The sequence below is a fragment of the Phoca vitulina genome, unplaced genomic scaffold, assembly GCF_004348235.1.
Source record: "Phoca vitulina isolate PV1807 unplaced genomic scaffold, GSC_HSeal_1.0 scaffold12, whole genome shotgun sequence".
Classification (NCBI taxonomy): Eukaryota; Metazoa; Chordata; class Mammalia; order Carnivora; family Phocidae; genus Phoca; species Phoca vitulina.
The window spans coordinates 1,332,619-1,354,841 of record NW_022589715.1 but is presented as its reverse complement, the minus strand read 5'-3'; the positions used below and the strand labels follow the sequence as shown (position 1 = coordinate 1,354,841).

Sequence of the window (22,223 nt, the reverse complement as noted above, 5' to 3'; positions counted from 1 at the left end):
GCACTCAAAGAAGAAGGGAGACTGACATTCAACAACTCTTAGTATATGCCTGAATCCTTTCGAGAGGTCTCGAGTAGACGGGCTTCTCATCCCCTTCCAGGGGAGCAAGTGGAGTATCACAGAATTTTCTGAGTCTTCAGCAAGGCATCCTCTTCAGGAACTGGGCACAGGCACATTTCTAGCACCTACTGTGCGCCCCAAGCCACAACCAGAGCCCATTCTAGCTAGGAGGTGCGTGGCCTTGGTTATCCCTAGGGCTGGAACCTGGCTACACTCCAGCTTGGGGACACAGTGAACCGTGGTGGGCGGAGGGGACAGAACCAGGAAAAGCAGATCCCTGAACTATTTCCACGACTTCCCATGAGAGCACATGGGACTCTCTCAGCTCTCCATTTCACCTAGCTCAACGCGTGGGGATGAACACATGCTGTCCCTTCTCTAAAACACCCTTCACTTAAACACATCAACAACGATTAATTGCCTCGTTGCCTGGGCATCGACGCAAAGGAACAGTTTTGCTCAGCAAAGCTTATACTTTATGAGGCAAATACCATTTCTGAGCCACCATACAATGTGTTCATCCAGGATCTAGCCCAATACAAATGTGAAATGAACAGGAACTGGAAATATTCACACCTCAAAGCCTCCCCCCACCTCAATGCATTCTCCACCTCCCCAAGGACAAATGCTAAGCTCTTGATCAAAGCTATGAAAGACACACATGGGATGGTGTGGGACACCGTCAACGACGTGGTCTAAACAAGATCCAGGCCATTGATCATACTCCTTTCCCTGGCATGGCAGATTCCTATGACAGATGGTGCTGCTTTGATTTTAATTTTAAATTGAAAAAAAAAAAAAAAAAGTTTAAAAATTACCCCCTGGAGCCGCTGGGTCTGGGGCTTCTGCTGTCAGCAGCAATGGGAAGCACATTACTATATCCTGGCAGGAAATCTCCCTTCCTGATGACAGACCCATCTGCGGGGCTGGTCTGGACAGTCACATGTCACAGTGCGACTCTGACATGTGAGGAGACGGGGAGGTGAAGTTTTAGTCCTGAGACAGATTAAAGTCAGCTGCTTTGAGAAATGAAGAAGAGGCTGCATTTCATCGTCCACACAATCACAGCTAAAAACTCGGGGCTCTGAAGTTTGAAGGGCATTATTTTCAAATAGAGAAGAACCAAGGACCGATTCTTCCGCATTAAGTAAAACGGGTCACATTTTGCTCAAATTGCTAGACCGGGTGTTTTTCTCAGAGCCTTCCATACATATCGCTGATCGACGGTGGTGTTTGGAAAACACAGATGCACGAGCAGGAAATGAAGGAAGAGGACAGGGAGAATGAAGTGAGTATTTCCCCCGGTGCATGCCTGAGCCAGCAATATCAACAGGCATCTGTGATGGCAATTAGCAAAAGCTCTGAGATCAGAAACACAGTCACCACTGAGTGAAAATGCCATCCGGCACCGATGATAAAGGACCGTGAGCGAGCATACCCGCCCCGCCACACCCTGTGTGGGGTGGGTCTCTCTCTACTTACGCTCTGCTCAGAAAAAAACTTTTTCCCGCAGAGCCTGGGGAAGAGGCTGTAACCCTGCTTCCCGGATATTAAAACTTGCTGAGCTGTGAGAGAAAATAGGGTATACTAAAAAGAAAAAGGACCCGGAGTCAAAGGTCTTGGGTCCTAGTGCTGCTTCGCCACTTTCTAGTTCCTTGGACTGGACCCATTTTTTTGAGCTTCATCTACTCAACAGGATTAGGGTACCTGCCTTTGCGCTATTAAAGGCAAGTCATTGTTTCATTCCGTGACTGACTTATTCTCACTCATTCCACCAGACACAGAGAATAATTATGGGCAGGGTGGGATCTGGAAGAGAGGAAGGTCATAATGATGCTGCGAACACAGGTGCATACACGGTGACATGTGCAACAGTTGATTGGGACCACAGAAAAGGTCAGGATGACAGCCAGCCAGGAAGAGCTGGGGGAAGACTCACCTTAGAGGTGAGCATCTATAGGACGGAGGCCAACTCGGTGAAGAGGAGAAGGAAGGTAACTCAGAGTCACAGGCATACGTAATGGTAAGAAAGCTTTAGCGAAACAAAAAAAGTACCGTGTAAACAGTGGCTACTCTAGATCCCTTTTTTTAGGAACAGTGGACAAAAAGGAAAGTGAGCTCACATGGACTATTAAGTTCCCACGCATCAGGTGCTGTGGGCTTTTGCGTACATTTTTCATTTAAATCTCAGAACACCCTATGAAACCATCACAATTAACTCCTTTTGTTTCTGGTATCGTATAACTTGTCCTAGTTTAGTTGAGAGATTCAAATCGAAAGTGGTCTATCTGCAAAACCAGGTTCTCTTCCGCAGCTGCCCTTCGGAAACCCTGCAAAGAAAATTAATCAATACACTCCCTGGACGGTAAGCCCCAGGTAAGTATGTAGTTCAGCAATAGCATTTGTGACTAAATTCCAGGGAGAGTAATAACCATGAATGCTGATGAGCTCAGCCCCACCAGGGTCAGCTCTATCATTAGCAGGATTTATGTTTATTGAATTTGCTCAATTTATTAGGTGAAAGAGATCAAATTGCTTAATGTTCAATTAAATTGTACTTGTCGAGGACAGGGAGGTAATGAAGTCTAAAGTTTTGGCAGGGTTTATGTTCTGCGGGACTCCTGTAAATGTTAATGCTCTAAGGAAACTCATGGCCACAGACCAACTGGGCTCCCCCACCCCAGCCGTCACCTAATGCTGCCCTTCCAAGTTCAGTCACTCCCTGCGTTTCCAACAGATTGCTGTTTATTTAGCCAGACTCTCCTGGAGAGACAGATTTGTTGGGTATGAATGCCAAAAAGTGGAGGCTCCCTCTGCTTTCTTAAAACCTGGATCCAAAATGTATACACTTGTAATGGTATTAAATCATGCCACACACGAAAACCCTAAAATAATGATTGATCACTTATGAATTTCTTAAGGATGGCATGAAGAGTTTTCCCCATTTCTAAATATCCAGGGCTTTGGAAATACAGCATTCAAGTCTTACATTCAGGCAATCGCAGGGGAAATGGGAATGAGGTAACCTCTAATGTTTGATAAGAGAAGACCGAACAGTACAATAAACAGGCAAACAAGAGGAAAGTTCAACATGTTCGTTTTCTCAACTGATCTGCTTCATATTTTCTAAATGTAAGACACCAACGCCATTTTTCTTCTTTCCTGCTCTTTAAATATCACTCTGAAGTGACAATCCAAGAAGTCAACAAAGAGCAAAAATCACTAAGTATTATGTATCAGGCATACACTGGTTTCTCTCTTTTTGCATTAACCAAGTAAGAATTACTTTAAAATAGGAGCTAAGTGTGTGCGTAAGAATAAGGGGGAGGCTGTACAACACGGTGGATGTACTAAATGCCACTGAACTGTTCACTTGAAAATGCATTTTATGGGATGCCTGGGTGGCTCAGTCGGCTAAGCGTCCAACTCTCCATATCAGCTCAGGTCTTGATCTCAGGGTCGTGAGTTCAAGCCCCATGTTGGGCCCCACACTGGGTGTGGAGTCTACTTAAAACAAAAAGGAAACTGCAAATGCTTAATTTTATGTTATATGAATTTCACCTCAAAAAAAAGTCAAGATAAACAAAAATAACACAGGAGAACATTTTTTTTATATATTGTCTGGAGTTCATCTAACCTTTCTATTTTTAACTGGTAAAATGAGGAAACTAGTTGATCTCTGAGGTCCTTTCTAGTTTACGTGTTCTATGATCCTGAATAGAAAATTTTTACTATTAGGCTGCAGAATCTAGGGAAGACAATTTGTCATGGAAATTTGTGGTCGTGATAGGAGGTAATCACCACTAGATGCCGCTATTGCGTTCAGCCGAACTCAACCTGGATATTTTCAGAATGATGGACAATCATGGAATTTAACAAACTGTAAGCAGTCAGTGTAACCTGTAAGGTTAGTCTCTCATTCACTTCTCTGCTGAGGAAACGGAGGTCCAGAAAAATTTAATGATATTCCAAAGACCAAGTGAGGATAAATTCTTAAAATATAGTATTTTCTTTTACTAAAAACAAATTAAAATATAAGGGTAAAGGTAATTGGGTTTCAAAGTATATTATTTTACCTTGCTCATTTAAGTTTTGAAGCAAAGAAAGTTATATTAGTATTTGTTCAAAACTAGCTTGAGGGGCACCTGGGTGGCTCAGTCGGTTAAGCATCTGCCTTTGGCTCTGGTCGTGATCCCAGGGTCCTGGGATCGAGCCCCGCATCGGGCTCCCTGCTCGGCGGGAAGCCTGCTTCTCCCTTTCCCTCTCCCCCTGCTTGCGCTGTCCTGTTCTCTGTCTCTCTCTCTGTCAAATAAATAAATAAAATCTTTTAAAAAACTAGCTTAATATTCTGAAGTAGAGATCTCAAGGTTATGAGAAAGATATACTGCTAAATCTGTTATTATTTGAAGAGCAAGTTCTAGGTAATTTATATAATATTAAAATAACACTAAACATAATATTATTATTCCATTCACTTATTACAAAGCAAAACTGAGTTTTCAGATCCAACTCAGTTTTATGATTTTTCTCTATATTGCTATTTATCTTAATCTGAAATGACTCTCTTTTCCCTTCCCCCCTGGATCTATTCAGAATCAGATATAGTCTTAGTAGCTCTTCCTCCTGGCAGTGATTTCTTCAGCTACACTTTGTAGGTGCTCACAGATGACCACGGGAATGGTATCTTCTAGGGTTGAGCAGTGCACAACCAGCACAACTGTTCACAACAGCTCTGCTTGCCACTGAGACTTGAATCTCAGAAGGAAGCATAAAGAAGGCATGCTGTGTCCTAAGCTCCCCAGTGAGCTAATCTTTTGAAATCCGCTTCTTTCTTAAGATACTGGCTACTGAAACGAAGCAAAAACATTGCCCTCTCTAGTTTCTACTCCTTGCAGATCTGTGTCAGCACAAAGACAAGAATGTGATCGCTTTCTAAGCACTTTCTAGATACTTTTCTCCCAAACATCACAGGCACAATCAGTGTGTTGCATGAAGGGAGACCAGATAAACTTCCCCTGGCCTCCGTTCTGCCAGACTTGCCCATTCCAGCCAGGAGGTCAGCATTTAAAGGCACAGGTGGCCAGAGCTTTGTTCTAACCACAGCTGTCTCCTAAAGTTAATTAAGAAAAGGTCAGAATAAGCACAATATTATATGAATGCAAAACCTCAAACGTAAGATGCGGCTTTCAATAATTATGTGCTGTGGTTTTGTCACAGCCCCATTCATCACAGTTCATTCTCCTCAGAGGACATTTCAACTCATCTTATCACTGAAGAGGAAAAAAAAAAAATCATCACAGCAGCAAAGTGTATTTAAAATATGTGAAAGTAAAATTTCCATGAAGAGCAAATCACCTAATAAAAAATAACCCTGAAAAAGGTGTTTCTAGAAACTGAGCACCTATTTGTAATCTCTGACTTCAAGGGAGAAAGTTTAAACTGTTAAACATTGTATTTTGGAGATAAATTAAAAGCTTGTTCATTCAAAGTAAAAGTGTTGCTTTTTGTCATCAGATCGCTCATTTTACGTGTATGTCTTAATTGTTCTGCTTTGGCTCTAAATGAGAAAGATTCTAACAGGACATCAGTGCGATCATAATCACAATCAAATTTACTCTCTGTTCAGAATATTTTATATAAGCATGGGGCCAAATACCTTCTTAGCCTTCAAGGCAGCACAGATTTTAAGAAAATAAGCACTGAATACAATGGACGCCCCGAAGTCCAAGCTGTGCGCAAACTAAAGTTTCAGAAGCACTCAGGACCCCAACTGGCAATCCTGTTGTCAAATTCTGCTCACGTTTAACTGTTCTCTCATTGTTCTGGAGCCCTCGAAACAAGAGTTTCTACCGGTTCTCAGAAGAGTTAATATTCCAGTTTGCAGTTCAGCAAGGACCCTGCAGCTGGCCTTCCAGACACTTGCTGGCTCCCAAGCCCAGGGAGCTGGGTTTGGGAACCGCATCTGGTTCCAGGACACGCCTCCAGAGCGCTGTCTCCAGCAGTGTATATATGCAGGAAATGGAGTCCGTTCGCCCCTCTCTTAGGGCTGGGTTGTCACTGTTGTTTTTTCCTTTTTAACTGTCCTTACTCTGAAAGCACACCAGGTTTCCTTTTTTCGTAAAGATGTTTTTAATCAGTGACTACAAAATATGATCCTAACCTCAATGTGACTGACTTGTCCAGTGCTCTCCCTTTGTCTGATGCACCTGCCAAAGGCAAGGTTGTTTTTATTTTTTTATTTTTATTAGATTTTATTTATTTATTTGACAGAGAGAGACACAGCAAGAGAGGGAACACAAGCAGGGGGAACAGGAAAGGGAGAAGCAGGCTTCCTGCCGAGCAGGGAGCCCGATGCGGGGCTCGATCCCAGGACCCCGGGATCATGACCTGAGCCGAAGGCAGACGCTTAACGACTGAGCCACCCAGGTGCCAAAGGCAAGGTTGTTTTTAAAAACGCACTTTTTAGCTTCATTTCTAGTATTCTTCCTCTGATGTGCTGCCCCTCCTTTTTGTAGCAGGCTTCTCTGTCACTCATCCCTGCTGACTTCTTCCCTCTCTCGAGTCCTGTTATCTCCTGCACAGCCTGGTTAAGGTGGCCCTGACCTGCCGTCTGCCCAGCTGGGGGGCCCTGGCTAAGTGTTAAGTATCCCACCTCCTCCCTGCCCTTCTCCAGCATGTACCTGGGGAAGGGAAAGAACTGAAAACTAAGGTCCCTCCTTAAGTGTGATTTCAGTGGGCAGTGCAGAAGGCCCACAAAATGCAAATATTTAATATTTAAAAATATTTAAATATTTTTCTCAATCCCACTTGTGATAGCTAATTTCACGTGCCACTTGGCTAGGCCATGAGGTGCCCTGATGTAGTTGATCAAACACTGTTATGGGCATTTCTGTGAGGGTGTTTTTGGATGAGATTAACATTTAAATTGGTGGATCTGAGTAAAGAAATTGCCCTCCGTCATGTGGGCAGGCCTCATTCAGTCCTGAATAACCGAGTCACTGAATTGCTGAAAAGAACAGAGAATGACCTTCTTCTGAGTGAGCGAAAATTCTCCAGCCCACAGCCCACAGCCCACTGCCTTGGACTCTTCCTGCCTGAAGGCCTTTGACCTGGAACCTGGGATCCCCTCAAGCATCCCACATCATCAGCCCACCCTGCAGATTTTGAATTTACCAGCTTCTATAATTCCTTATAATGAATGAATGACTCAATCAATCAATAAATCCCTATCTCTTTTATTGGGTGTGTTTTTCTGGAGAACCCTAATACCCCGGCCTACCTTACAGGCACAAAGGAAGTTTATCTGTCTGAGCCATCAGTGTGGTAGGGAATCTCCCCACAGGGTGAGCACATCCCTTTAGGAGCAGGTATCTGATTCTTATGGGGAGTCGTGTGTAGATGGAGAAAAACTTTTATTAATTTTATCTGCCCTATTATTCCCTTGAGGGTCCCTGTACTGGAGGATACTGATTATAAAAATAATACATGAGAAACACTTGTGGTCCCATGCTCACATGGAAGTAATAAAATGTGCTCAGCATATCACGCATGGATGCTCAGACTCACACGTGAGTATATACATCCCACACACTGGTCTTAATTCTCTAATAATGGACAATCACAGTCGTGAATTTTTCCACCCAGTAACCTCAGCTGGCCTGAGGTGGAAATTCCTCTAGTAATGATGTACATTAAGTCTAGAGTAGTAATACTTTTCTGTTAAGGTTTTAGAATGAGGTTTTTGTTATCTTGTATGTTTATAATGTTTAGGAGAACCATGTAATAGAGAATCAGACAGAAAAACCTTGTGATTTTTATTTGAAATAAAGCTGACTTTAGATTAGGATTTGTGTTGAATGAGAATTAAGAGAATCTGATTAGGTTGGTAAACAGGATTTAAATTTATTAGAAAATTCAATTTGTCATTTCAAGTTTGATTTATTAAATTTATAAGAGCTGCTCAAGCACTTAAGAAGAAAACCCTTATTAGGATTGTGGGGCTGCCCTTTCGGGTATATAAAGTGCTGGAGAGAAAATCAAATAGATAAAATTTATAAATGGAGACCAAAGTGTTAAGAGATTTAATTAACACAATTTTGATATAGAAGTCACTCTGAAGTAAAGTTTTATTTCTTCCTTGATATATTTAAAGATCCATCACAAAATAAAACTTGATCTTATTTTATTATAAAAATATTGGACTTGTAAGGAGCAGGGCAAAATGTGTAAGTTGAACTTAAATTCTCAGGAAAATCTAGGTTTTAACATTTATAAATTTTAACTATTTGCAAACATTATTTTGCTTCTTTTATTAAAAAAATTGATAAAGTGAATACGTTAAATGTTCATTTAAAAGCCAATATGCTGAATGTTCATTTAAAAGCCAATACGCTGAATGTTCATTTAAAAGCCGGCACTAAATGGTCCTTTCCAGCCATAAAGCCTCCCTTAGCTTACATACTCCTAGCTTTGGAGCCTGGAGGGGCATGGAAGGAGCAGTTTTTCTTGGGGTCCACAGAGTTGTTTGACTCTGTTAGTCCCCAAACACTCTTCCAATTCTTCATTGTCTTTAATTCTTGCCTCCTTTCAAGGAAGACTTCTAGCACCGAATAACAAGGTAGTAGTGGGGAATAATCATTAGCTCAACTCATTTCCTGGAACAGGATTTGATTTGCTAACACCTACAAAGCATTTACTGTAATCCAAGCATCTCCCATACATTTATCACATTTAACCCTCAAAGAACTTATTGTTGCTACTGCCATTTGACAAGCAAGGAAACTAACATAATGATTACATCACAAAGCTGTATGTGCATAATTCGCTACTAAATTTTATTTTGCAACAGTCTTTTTATAGTAAGAAAAGCATTTTTGCTCCTTTCTGGGAGGAGTAAGAGGAAGTAAATAAATCTTTTCCATAAGAAACAACATAAATTGCTTACTTGCCATGCCATAAGGTATCCAATTCAATCTAGTTCCACGGATACCAAGAATTATGTCCCCAAGAACCGGACCATTTACCACACTGTGTATCTACAGCATACGTTATATGTGCAGGCATGGTAGCCAGAATTTAGGAAGCCTTATATATCTTTCCAGTGAGATTTTAATGCTCCACTATAATTTATTAACAGCTACACTCTCTTTAATCATAATATTCAGGATCTCTGACCAAAAATGATACATTTCGTACTCAGAGAGTATTAATTACCAAATCCCCTCACAAGAGTTCTCAACTCTGGATAAAGGAAACTAAAGTAACTTGTCCAGTACAATCGACAGAAGCAGTGCCAGAAGCAGAACGAGATCCCTGGGCTGCCTAAGCCAAAGGCAGTGACCACTCACTGTGCCTCACATGGAGGATGTTCCAAAGTTATTATTAACATTCTTTGGAAACATGTTTCTTGGAAAAGGCTTTAAGCCATGACTGCTGAAAGGACTTTTGCAACCACTGCCCAGTTACAATATTTTTTCAAGTTCAGTCCATGACTCAAATCCCCGTCTTCCTTCACACCTCCAAGGGTATTATGAAACTTCTTACATGGAGATATTTGGGCATATGTAAGAGCTGTGCATGAATATGGAAGAAATCACTAGCTCAATTGTTCAGAAACAGATTCCAAAGTCTTTCCCTTTTGCAAAACCATATGAAAAAATTGGGGGTAGGTTAGCTATTAGGAAGTATTAAAAAATTTGGTGTTGCAGCAAATGGAGAATTTATTAATAAGGGTATCACATGTACATTAACTTGAGACATCATTTAGGAAAAAGCTGCTCTAATTTAGTAACATAATTGTATGTTAGTTTCACAGAACTAAAATTTACACATCATATAAATGCAAACTTTACATCTGCTGCAAAATCTGTTGGCTAGTGCTGAGCAGGTGTGCAGTAAATAATGAAACGAAGGAAGGAATATGTAAGTAATTTAACTAAAACTGAACACAGGTAAGCTATAAATAATTCAAGATTGCTTTTCAACCATAGTTCTTACTCCTAATTACAACTTGCATATAATAGTTTACAAATTCCCTAATGACAGAACAGATTTCAAATTTTTCTTATGCTGTAAAGATTACATTTTCCCCCCTGGCACTCAAGTACAAGCATGATCTGTATCCCCAGAACTAGAATTTCTGCACCAAAAGAATCTAGAATCTTCCAAGTGTTCTCTCTGCAAAACTGAGTGGACGATTCCTCTACATGTTGATCAATATTAGTGCCTTACAAAAATTGTTTTAACATTTGCCCATTTCTTTTGCGGCACTAATATCTTTAGAGGTTTTTTATTTTTATTTTTTTAACTACTCTCACCTTGCTACACCTGACTTTCATTAAGAGTACTTCAGGGGGTCTGACACATGTAGTGCAATACATCATACCACCAATAGGCGGCACTCTCCCAACACACAAAGTGTCCCATCAAATTGCTTCAAAGTTTCAGATCAAGACTTTTAAATCTTTATGTTCAATTTACTTACAATATGTCTAATTATTTTAATAATTTACTTCACAGAAGTCTAATTATTTCAAAAAGATAGCCACAGACACTGGGAACCCTGGGTATTTTGTTGATTACTATTTTTTTTTTTTTTAAGATTTATTCATTTGAGAGTGAGAGAGCACGTGCGTGTGCACATGCAAACACAGGAGCGTGAGCAGGGGGAGGAACCGAGGAAGAGAATTCTCAAACAGACTCCCCGCTGAGCATGGAGGGGGGGGCCCTCCCCCCAGGGCTTAATCCCAGGACCCTGAGATCATGACCTGAACTAAAATCAAGAGTCAGACGCATAACCGACTGAGCCACTCAGGCGCCACAACCCTGGGTATTCTAGATTCCAGTATTCAGGTGTGTCTAATTTTCTTTCACATGCGGGTTAATGGGTTTTTATTTCCATGTGATAACGGCATCCCATATATCTTGCAATTAATAGGTACATTTTCCAGAAAATTGAACTTTATGCTTTTAAGAGTAGCAATAAAAATATTAATTCATTTTAGATAAATGCAAGGCATCACCAACTTTTATTTACCAAGAATTACTGCCTTGCTTTAGTCCCTTAATTCATAAAATATATATTGTTATTATTCCCACCAGTGTGCTAGACTCTGATGCACAGCTGATGAGATACCACCTCTCACCTGGCTAACCCTTATCCCCTAGCTCTAAAGCTGTAGTTTCTCCCAGTCTTGTTTATGATACGGATAAAACAGTTTGTTTTCCCTGACTTGGTTTTCCAAACAGCTTTTTTTCTCCCAGAGTCTGGAATGATATACTGTGATAAAGAGCTCAAACTTGCGGGTCCTCCCAAAGCAGTTCAGGCCCCCTCTCCTCAAACATTTTAAAAGCAGGCAGCATCCAAAGGTGTAAGGGGGGAAGGAGAAGAGGAGGCAGGAGCGGGAATAAGGGAAGAGCGGCCCCCAGAGGTTGAGGATGGGAAGGCTGTCGGTGCAGGATGCCTTCTACAAACTGCACTGTCCCACCTGCAGGGTCTCCCTCAACCATCAGGAACCTCTGTCATGCCTGCTGTCTGGTCTCCATGACTCTAGCAGAGGATGAAGATGGGAACCTAAGCAGCCTCAGGAATGTACTGAATTATATGACTATGCAACTCTCCTCCTGTACAGCTGCCCGGACCCAATCCGTCCCCCTCCACTCCTTTCCCCCCGCATGTGGTACCAATCCTCAAGATGCCGTCTAACTTCAGAGAACACTATTGAACAAGCCCCTCCTACCCCCTCCAACTACCCGTATTCTCGGACGTAGCTGCTGCCTTAGCAAGAATTAGTGCCCGTGACCTATTGGACCAGAAGTGTGAAAGCCTGCTCCAGAGCCAAAGCTTTACTTTACACTGCACTTTAATGCTCAAGGCTGATGACAAGTGCTGCGATTTATTCCTCCAATTCCTCCAGCACTGTTTCCATCAGTAACTAATTGTTCCCCAAAGCGGCGCTGAGCTCCTAGGGAAACTGGACAGTTCAGTGCCTGAGAGGCTGAGATTACTCCAGTGCTTATACTAACAAACAGACAATGCGGTCCTTTTCAACTCTCAAGATATCCATAGAACAGCGTATTTAAAAGATTCAATGACAGAAATGATGAGGAAATGCATTTGAAAACAACACATTCTTTGTTTCCTCTTTGAAAAATGAGTAACAGCTTTAAAGTTGGTTTTTAACAAAATCAAGGTGGATGCTCCTAGATGTCTTTAGAACATGTTGAGAGCATGGTCTGAGGACCAGCAGCAACTGCATCATCTTGGGACCTGCTAGGGACACCGAGTCCTGCCCAACCCTTTGCACCTAGAAACCAGAATCCGTTTTTTGATAAAATCTCCAGGTACAGGTAATTGGCATGCCCACCGATATTTACGAAGCAGCTGTCTCGGAAAAGCAAGTCTTCTTCGAGAACGATTACTTCTGCATTTGTCTATCCTTAATTCATGTTCAGATGCTATTAGATAATTGTATATTTTATAAGATCCTCCGACCTCAGTTACATTTGAAAATGCATTTGACCCGAGTCACTTAGCAGTAAGTAGCACCGGCTGCTAATACCTTCCGGATGTGTCAAAGACCATTCTAGGTGTTCATGTATTAACTTACTCAATTCTTAAAACAGCCCTGAGGCAGGGGAAATTATGTTCACATGAGGAAACCGAGGCATGGAGTGACAAACAAACAAGGCTGCATAGATAAGAAGTTGCCCAAGCAGGAGTCAAATGCAGGTGACCTGCTTCCAGAGCCCCTGTGCTGACCTCTGTGCTCAGGCCCCCCTCAGTGACTCTATGTCCGCAGAAACGCTCAATGGGAGATGGTTTGGTGTGGGTACAACCAGAACATCAGGTGCTAATCCAGGCAATGCAGGCTGGTCCGAGGACCACTGGGAAACCCATTTAACTTTGCTGTGGACCTTCTCTGTGGGTTCAGAGTGTAGTTCTAGGCCCATAATCTTAGGGGTATAACAGAAATACTCCTTCTGGGCTGCTTAACTTACTCCTATCCTCCGACTAAGCCATTGAGAACAACAGTTTTCAATATGTGTTCTTTGAAACCCTGGGGTCCCTCACAGATACCTCAAGAGCCTAAGTAGCTATTCTCCCAGCCAGTTCCTCCAGCATCTTTGAGGTTAATGAATTTATATATTGGAGGTTAAAATAACAATTCAGTGGACAAAAGATTACCAATGTTTAAAAAATAAAAGATTGAAAACCACTGACTTTGAGGATTTGGTGGACAATATGCTAGAGATTCTTTCTGGAGGATCCTAAGTACTGTACTGTGCATATATAAACTAAAAGAGTGTGGCAATGCTAATTATTATAATTATATAATGCTATTATGATTAGCAATGCTAATTATTTTTTTAAATTTGGCAATGGGTACCATTCTTTTCCTGATACCCCATACCCTCCTAAAAATATTATACAGTATGTATTTGTTCACACATATTTGTTCAAATTCACATTTTAAAATGTGTTAAGTCTCAGTTAAGAATAACTGATGCAATATTCTAAAATTAATTTCTAACAGCAATATACTTGACTATTCTTCCAAAAGCTATGTCAATTAAATTCGATTTTCAAAGGCACTGGTTTGTCAGATTTTATGCAGTAAATACTTAATATCAGAGGATCAGAACAGGGACAGAATATGTGCAGAATCTCCATAAAGGAGTTTCCATAAAGACAAGCACACACGCACACACACACACACATATATATATATATACACACATATATATACACATACACACCATAACCCAAATGTTGGGGTTGTGAACAGAATATGCACAAAGCTCCTACAAATTAATAAGAAAAAGACACCAAGTCCAACAAAAAAAATGGGCAAAGGATATGATAAACAATTCACTGACAAACACATACCACGTATAAACACAGAGAAGATGCTCTAATTCCCTAGAAATAACGGAGACACATGTAAGATACTCTTCTAACCCATCTGATAAAAACACTTTTCAAGACTGCAAATATCCAATGGTAGACGGGTATGAGGAAAGAGTCATTTCAAATGCTGCCAAGGTGAGTGCAAATTTGCACAATATGTTCAGAGTAATACAGTAGAAGTAAGTGTACATACTTCCCAACCCAGGATGTTCACCTGTAGGAATTTTCTCCTGCAGGTGTATCTAAGATACAAACATGAATGTTTCCCTGCAGCTGGGTTTATAACAGGAAAATCGAGATCGAGGCAAGGGGTGGGAGGGACAAACAACCCAAATGTCCAGGGCTGGAGGTGACTTCAAAGAAAACCTGACACATCCATAAAGCAGTTGGTACAGCCATTTAAAAGTTACCATCTTTCATCAATTCTAAGATACCACAGATTGTAACAAGCATTCTGATATAACAGACATTAAAATGTGAAAATGTTCGATGCTGCCAACTGTAAGATACTCCCAATTTCAGAGATGCTGAAGAGTAAAACAAAAAAAACAAAGTGTGTCTTATGGATGATACGGAATTCAGTTTTAAATATGCTCTTAAACATACGGGGGCCTGAGTGGCTCAGTCGGTTAAGCGTCTGACTCGTGGTTTCGGCTCAGGTCATGATCTCAGGGTCCTGGTCTCATGGGTGGTGAGCTCTAGCCCCAGCTCTTCGAGCCCCGCTCAGCGGGGAGTCTGCTTGAAGATTCTCTCCCTCTGCCCCTCCCCCTGCTCACTCTCTTTCTCTCTCTCAAATAAATTTTTAAAAAATACAAATATAAATACAGCTATATGACAATAATTAACGTGTAGGAAAAAGGTTTGGATGATTTAAAAAAAAAAAAAACCCAGCTGTTAAGACTGAATATCAAGGAGGAGAGGAGTTCAGTTGTGATGTGGTAGGTGTAGAGGGATAGACTATCTTGGATTAATTCTTTAGAAGGGGTATATGTTATTTTTGAAAAAATTTAAACAACAAAAACCACTGGCTAAGTAAAACGATCTGAGGTATCAGAGCCCTGTGAGCTGTCTCAAGCCCCCAGGTGCTCACTTCCTAGGGATTTCACTCTCCTCCAGTGTGGCATCTGCCTCCGGGGAACGGATGCCACAGTAATGCCAACAATTATACCCCTCCCTGTGTTCCTGCTCTACCTGCATCCTCCCCGTCCTCAACAACCCAACGAGACAGACATAAACGCCTCCGGTTTACAAATGAGCTGTGCTGGGTGAGGTTATTTTTCTCAATGGGCAGTTCGGGATTCCCGACCCAGCCTGCCTGGCTCCAGAACCCATCCTCTTTCTAGTCCCAGGCTACTATCATCACCATCTATTTCTTTATGTATTTGCTCTTTATCCTTTGCAAATCCTTTTTGTTTTATGGCATTTTAAAACGTTTTCTTTTTTATGCTACATTGGTTTTAAGTTACTGACAATTTGAAAAGCTACAAAATAGCTTGAAAGTTGCATTCTAATGAACTGAAAATTAATGCATTTCCTCTTTTCAAGAAATTCTTCCCGTCTTGACCACTCTGAGAATTTTTTCATTATAAACTCCTTCACTTTATACCCACACAGTATCTTTCCAGCTTTAACAAACCTTTCATAGCCAAAGACAAAATGAAATGCCCTTGAACACTTTTTTTTTTTTTTTTAAGATTTTATTTATTTATTCATAAGAGACAGAGAGAGAGAGAGAGAGGCAGAGGGAGAAGCAGGCTCTCTGTTGAGCAGGGAGCCCGATGCGGGACTCGATCCCAGGACCCTGGGATCATGACCTGAGCTGAAGGCAGATGCTTAACCATCTGAGCCACCCAGGCACCCTTGAACACTTTCAAGGACTTTCCTTTAAAGAGCAGTAAGTGGCTCTAGAGGTAAGAAGAGAAGCAGTAAGCAGTGAGCTCAAAGGCCTGCAGTCACTGAACAGCCCAGAGTCAGCACCTCCCGGGTCCTCCCCGAACACGAGGAGAAGAGATAAACCCGGAGCCTACCTGTTGCATTTTCCACTTGACCAAAGGTTTATCCTCAGATCTAACCCTTGAAATGAAAGGACATTTGTTCAAAGACACTTTCACTTACTTCCTACTCTCTTCCTTTATTGTTCTAACCCCTTTGGATCCGTCTCACCAAGAGGCTGACATAAAAACCGGGACTTTGACCTACAAAGATTTTCTACAGTCTCTAATACTTTTTGTCTAAGTAGACACTGTTGGAAATGAGAAAGACTGTAGGAAGACAGGAAGTAACGGGAAATATGAATTCCAAAGATCTATGCCGCCAGTCGCTAAGTCACATGTTTCTTTGGGTCGTTTGTCGTTCTTAGGTGAAATAGAATGAGGGTTTCAAAAATTCACAACAGGGTCGGGACTGGAGCACACACACCACACAACACCTCTGATCCAAGTAAGGAATCGGGAGTGAAGATGAAGATATAGAAGTGAAAGGACTGTCCGGCTCCAAGGGAGGGGAGATGGACTGCAGCAGAAGGAACCGGGTCAGGGCTCACCTGAGTCCTTCATGGGGCAGAGGGCACATTGCATACCCCAGGCCTCTCCATACAAACAGCAACACTCCGTGTAAGTCGTCTGCTTGCCCACGAGGGGCCGGCTGCACACATACTCCTCACTCAGATGTTCCCAGCACAGATCTTGGTAGACATCAGTTTCCTCTATTTGTTCTGAAAGGGGAAACATGGTTCCATGACAATCGCACTGTTATTCCTATTTCATAGACAGTGTGCTGGAAGCCAGTGAGTCTCAAAGTTTCCATCTCTGTTTCTAAGAGTGACTTCCAAGTACAAGTATGAAGCCAGCCTGGTCTTTCCATGGATCAAACCTCTGTCATCTCCCACCCATCAGCTGAAATTCAACCTGCCCATCATGTTGCAATTAAATCCCTCCCTCTGCAGCTTCCCATCATTATAGAAAGCACCACACTGCCTTCCTTCTATACTCCGTAATCCTAAAGCACTTCTGATTTTCCAATCTTTCCCTTTTTACATTCACTCTTCTGTCAAATCCTACCATTTCTTTCTACATAACACTTTGCAGATTCATGCTTTCTCACCCAGTTCATCCGCCAAAGCCCTGGACTAGTAACACTTCCTGCTAGAGTACTCAACTCCAAACTTCCTGCCTTTCAACTGACATCATCCAAGGTAGTTCCTAACAGTGATGATGGATAGATCAATTATGCCAATTGTAAGCAGCACATCATCTCATCGGGGATGAACAGGGATTCTAATCAATGGGCGCCAGGGGTCTCCACCGCCTTGCTGGATTCCACGGTCTCTTCTGCCCAGCTCCATCTGTGTTCTCCAGCCCCAGTCAAACAAACCTGATTACCCTTCCCTGAACTCACACCTTCCTCAGTTGCCTTTGAGGGCCAACCCTCAGGTGGAGAACAGCTCTGCTATCTGCTCAGCCAATCTAGATTCTGTTATCTGTTAAATAAGTACATGCAGGGTATTGACTCTCCTACATGTGCTGATGATATGCAGCTAATTATTTCTCTTACAATTATTCTCTTTTATTATTTTTAGCATCTCATTTTAATGACTCCAAAATCCCTAAGGAGTCCACTTTTCTCTTTCCCAGTAACTCACATTTCAGTCAAAAGGAAAACCTTGCCATTTATTTGGACACAGACTTGCATCTCACATGCAAACGTACCATGTGATTCAGTTGGTCGTATACATCTTTTCTCTGAAGCATCCAGAACCATTGGATGGGTACAGAAGCAGTTATAAGAGCCTTCTGTATTAACGCACTGGCCATCAATACAACTATTGGGGTCCTGACATTCATCCATATCTTAAGAGAAAAAAATTATTAAAGAGAATCAGCAATCAGTTATACCTCATACACTTCCCAAACTTTACACACTGCTAAATTTAGTCCAGATTCCAGGGGCTGCCACATGTTAATTAACTACACATCATCATCCAAGAGAGAACAGCTCTGACTATAAAAATATTAAATTGTATTGATCAGAAAAATAATGGTGCCCTGCTGCTGCTGACATTAAAGAAAGAAAACATTTAGGAACAGGATATGCTTCAAAATTTAAGATAAAATGCCTCTTTATGATAGTTTTAAAATTATTTCCTTTTGCTATGGTTTTCTGCCTAGTGTATATGGTTTTCTGCTTAAGCCTTAAAGTCTGGGTCAGTATTTAAAAATGACTTTCACTTGCATGGTATGAGTGATGAAACAGGAGGCTCTCCAGACCAAAAGAAACTTCAGTTAAACCAGTGACCTGAATTATAATTCCACATTGAATATTACCTCTTTGCTTGAAATGTGTTCAAATAGGAGTACGGAGGTTTTTTATTTTCTTAAATCTTGCTCAAGAAAAAGACCCATAAAACATTTAAAGATCTTTTCGACACGTGACTTAGATGCAAGGGAATTGTTTTTACTACACAGCATTACTTATTTTTTTCCACCTGTATATTTTCACAGCACAATGTAGCCTCCTAATACCTACCAAAGCACTGCAGTTTGACGGGGTCATAGTACGTCCCCTGCTTACAGTAGCATTCGTAACCAGGCTGAGTGTTCAGACAGAAGCCATTTTTGCAGATTTCTTGCCCAAAGAGCATGCATTCGTCTGCATCTATGGGGGGGAAATGGAGAAAGAGAACAGTTAGCTTTGGTCTTTCAGTTAAAAAGAAGAGTCTAAGCAATATGGGGCTTCAAGTTAGATATTATAATATTCACAGTCCAAAGAATCTTCAGATACAACAACAGAAAATTCTTCAAGTTAGGCCTAACTCATAGATATGGGAAGAGAGTCTGTGATATCTTGAGAACAATGTCCAAAACATTAGTGGATAAGGTCTTTTTGTAAATACAATTTCTGCATTGCTACCTCCTATTTGATGAAATACTCTATGGGTTTCACAGTGCAACCAACAATATCTTCATAAAAATATACATTTTAAGAAAAGTGCCTTTCTATAAGTGTGTATTTTGGCCCATTAACTAGTTGAGATAAAGAACACTCCCAAGAAGAGTTTGATGGAACCCGATGAGGCCTCTTTCTTGGTGATAATGACCAGCTAATAAAAGCACAAGTTGCTAAGGGTGTTGGCAGACCCATTCCTCCACAGAATTTATAGTGTTCACCATCTGCAGACCTCAGTTTACTCAGTGGTAAGTTGGGGACAATAGGAACATCTGCCTGATAGGACTGAAACAATTAAATGAGAAAATCCACGTAGAAGACTCCATAGACTCTCAAAAACTGTTATCCCTTGCTTTCATTGCTATTAATATTATCATCAGTTCTAACATTTTGGAGCAAATGTCACGTCATTAAAAAAAACTGTAGGCTCCATAGATGAATCACTCAAAGTTACACAGCTGGAAAATGGCAAAGTCAGGTCCATAATACATAGCTGTTTGGATCTGCAACTAATATTCCAACCGTTAACAGCACTGCTAAGACAGGGTGAGGAGGAACTTATTTTTATATGAGAGAGGGTGACTTTATGGTAAAATCAGGGCTCTGTTCCATAATATAAAGTGAGATTTAACTATATCCCTGCAAAAACAAAGTAGGATATTTGTGAACCTGAAAACCATTAAACACATATTGCAAACCAAGTCTTCTTGTTATTTAATTGGACTAAATCATAAATATATTTAAAAAACATATATGGAATTTCCTATCCAGCTACTATCATTAGAACACTGGTTCTCAACAACGGATGGACAATAAATGTGTTAATCTGTAGACCAGCCACTTAGCAGTTTTTCAATATTAAGCTGTAAAGGGGGGGGAAAAAAACCCATTGTATTTAAGAGGTCATAATATCTCTATCATGGAAATGTCAAAAGTGAGTGGTTAACACGGAAATATTCATACATGTGGTTTAAATTTTGCCAAAAAGGCTGTGCATTTATTCAGAAATATAGACTGATAGCATTAAATATATAAAACACATCTACTTTAATTTTCTCCTTTTCTATTTCTTATGAGGAACCCGTAGCCATTGGTAAAAGTATCTTAGCCAGAGCAGGATGAGTTCTAAAAAGGGCAAGAATCTTAGCTTTGTTGATGACTACATAGACCAACATAATGAGAGTCAGAGTTATATTATTTCTAACGTATGTCTGGAATAAGAGAATAAATTTATAAAAAGTACCTCCTAGGTACAGAATTTTGTGTTAAGTATTTTTAGTATGTTATCTCATTTAATTTTCACGATAAACCTCACAGACGTTATTCCTATCTCAGACAGGAAGCGATGGAAACTCAGGAGGTTAACATGACATCCCAAGGCCAAACAGTCCTATGTGCTCTAAATCCCAAGACAGAGCTCTGCCCGGAGTCAGTAGGGGCCCTCCAAGAGAAGAATTAAAGGCTTTCTAATCAGTTTCCACGATGAGAAGAACTCTAATTCTGTTGAACCCAAGCCATGCTTTTACTTGAATGATGATACGCACATGTGTTGCAAATTCATTTCTGTTTGATTCTGACCTTTATAGTTCTCACCACCCATCTCATAAGAGGATTCTCCAGTGGGGACAAAACCTTTCCCTCTAGGACACATTTCGGTGAATTCAGCTGAGTTCAGGAGAGACCAAAAAAAAAAAAAAAAAGGAGTTAAAAGAAGAAAAAAAAGAACATCCTCCATTAATTTGTGTTTAGAATTCAGTTTTTCTTTCTCAGACTCAGTAACTTTAAGGCAAATCTTGTCATCTAATTTGGGCAAATAAATTCAGTACAATCTCCAAAATTACAGAGTAGGTGCAAATAAATCTAATGACTTTATAAATTTACTTGTAATTTTAAAAAACTCTCCAAGTTCATGCACTTTTGATTTACCTACATTTTAACTGATGTGATGACTTACTTCTCCATGACTGTGGTTTCTAGCATTTTAAAGGTTTAGTAAGATTCCATTCAAGCAAAATCTTAGCCTAAATATGCAAGCTCTATTTACAGATAATGAGGTGTCACTTTTAGCAGAAGAGACTGGTTTTTTAAAAACGGAATAAAACAGAATCGCCTTCCTGCCAAAATATCACAAGGAACCTCAATGTAACAGTGTATTCTGTGATGGGCTGAAGTTAAGTTCAAGGTGTCATTTGGAGGTGGGATGACAGGGAGGGTTCCAGCCCTGGATGAAACCTACTGTAAGGTAATCTCATCTCGATTCCGCGACGGCAGGTCCCAGGCAACGCCATCATTACAAGGCTTCAATGCAGAGACCAAAATGAGAACATTCCAAGGCCCTGGACACCCCAGGACCAGACCCAGGTATGAACACACCACTCAGCAGGTCCTTACCAGTCCCCACGACAGGGCAAGGGAAGATCTCACAGTTGTCCCCCCACCCGGCCCCAGAGGTGCAGCAGCATTCCTGTTTGGTGACGTTGGGGGCCAGCACATTATCACAGAGACTGGCGTCGTTGAGATTATAGTAGCATTCTTTCTTTTCTTCCTTGGGTTGATCTTCATCTAAGTCTAAACAGAGTGGAGAAAGTAAAAAGAGGACCTCCAGCACCCACCAGATCTGCATCGCAACAGAGCACAAGGCACACCGGTGAGAAGGCGGGCGGGCTGCACCAGCAACATTTCACTTACACAAAGCGGCCTTTCACTTTCAGCGGTGGATTCTTCCACTGCGAGATAAAAATGCGCTGGACTCCTGAATTTTGATGGATTTCTAACACACCCCAAGAGTGTAAATCTGTCAAAATCATTTCCTTTTACGTTAACCAATTACTTTATTCTTGTACATTTGGCCATGACAAGTTTCCATATCTGCTTTCTTGCCAAACATAGAGCTGTTCTATATGAGCTGTAACACCTACTTAAATCAATGAAAACTTTCCCCAACATCTGACCAGAGACGTGGGGGCCACACAAAATATTTAACTCTTAGGTGGTTATTTGAATCAACCATGCCCCAGTCTTTTCTGAATAGAACAAGGCAGCAGCATAAAATAACCAGAAAAACACTGCAGTAACCTAAAGTCTGTAAAATAACCTTTCGTTACTGAAAGTCTGCTTCAATTGCTACAAAATAGGGCTTTCAATGAAATAATGAGCACCAGCTAAGCCTCAGGGTAGAATTTCAAGGCTGGGTTCTAGTCTGGCTCATGTGTGTTCTAGAGGAATATATTTTCCAACAGACTCAGTTTAACCCTCTGTGAGAAAAGACGAAGTGATAATGACAGAATACAATGAGAACAAAATCCACCCA

The 22,223-nt window shown here is 41.0% G+C and overlaps 1 protein-coding gene across 8 annotated transcripts in view; it reads right to left on the bottom strand.

Moving 5' to 3' along the window:
- The window catches only part of LTBP1 (latent transforming growth factor beta binding protein 1), a 389,228-nt gene that overhangs the window by 9,536 nt on the left and 357,469 nt on the right, over nt 1–22,223 (bottom strand). For all 8 annotated transcript variants that reach the window (XM_032410265.1, XM_032410266.1, XM_032410267.1 and 5 more), the window contains 5 exons: nt 21,305–21,481; nt 20,492–20,578; nt 18,494–18,622; nt 17,677–17,817; nt 16,512–16,682 (listed from right to left, as the gene is read on the bottom strand). In XM_032410265.1, the coding sequence (XP_032266156.1) occupies nt 16,512–16,682; nt 17,677–17,817; nt 18,494–18,622; nt 20,492–20,578; nt 21,305–21,481 (705 nt within the window). The remainder of the gene's footprint in view (nt 1–16,511; nt 16,683–17,676; nt 17,818–18,493; nt 18,623–20,491; nt 20,579–21,304; nt 21,482–22,223) is intronic.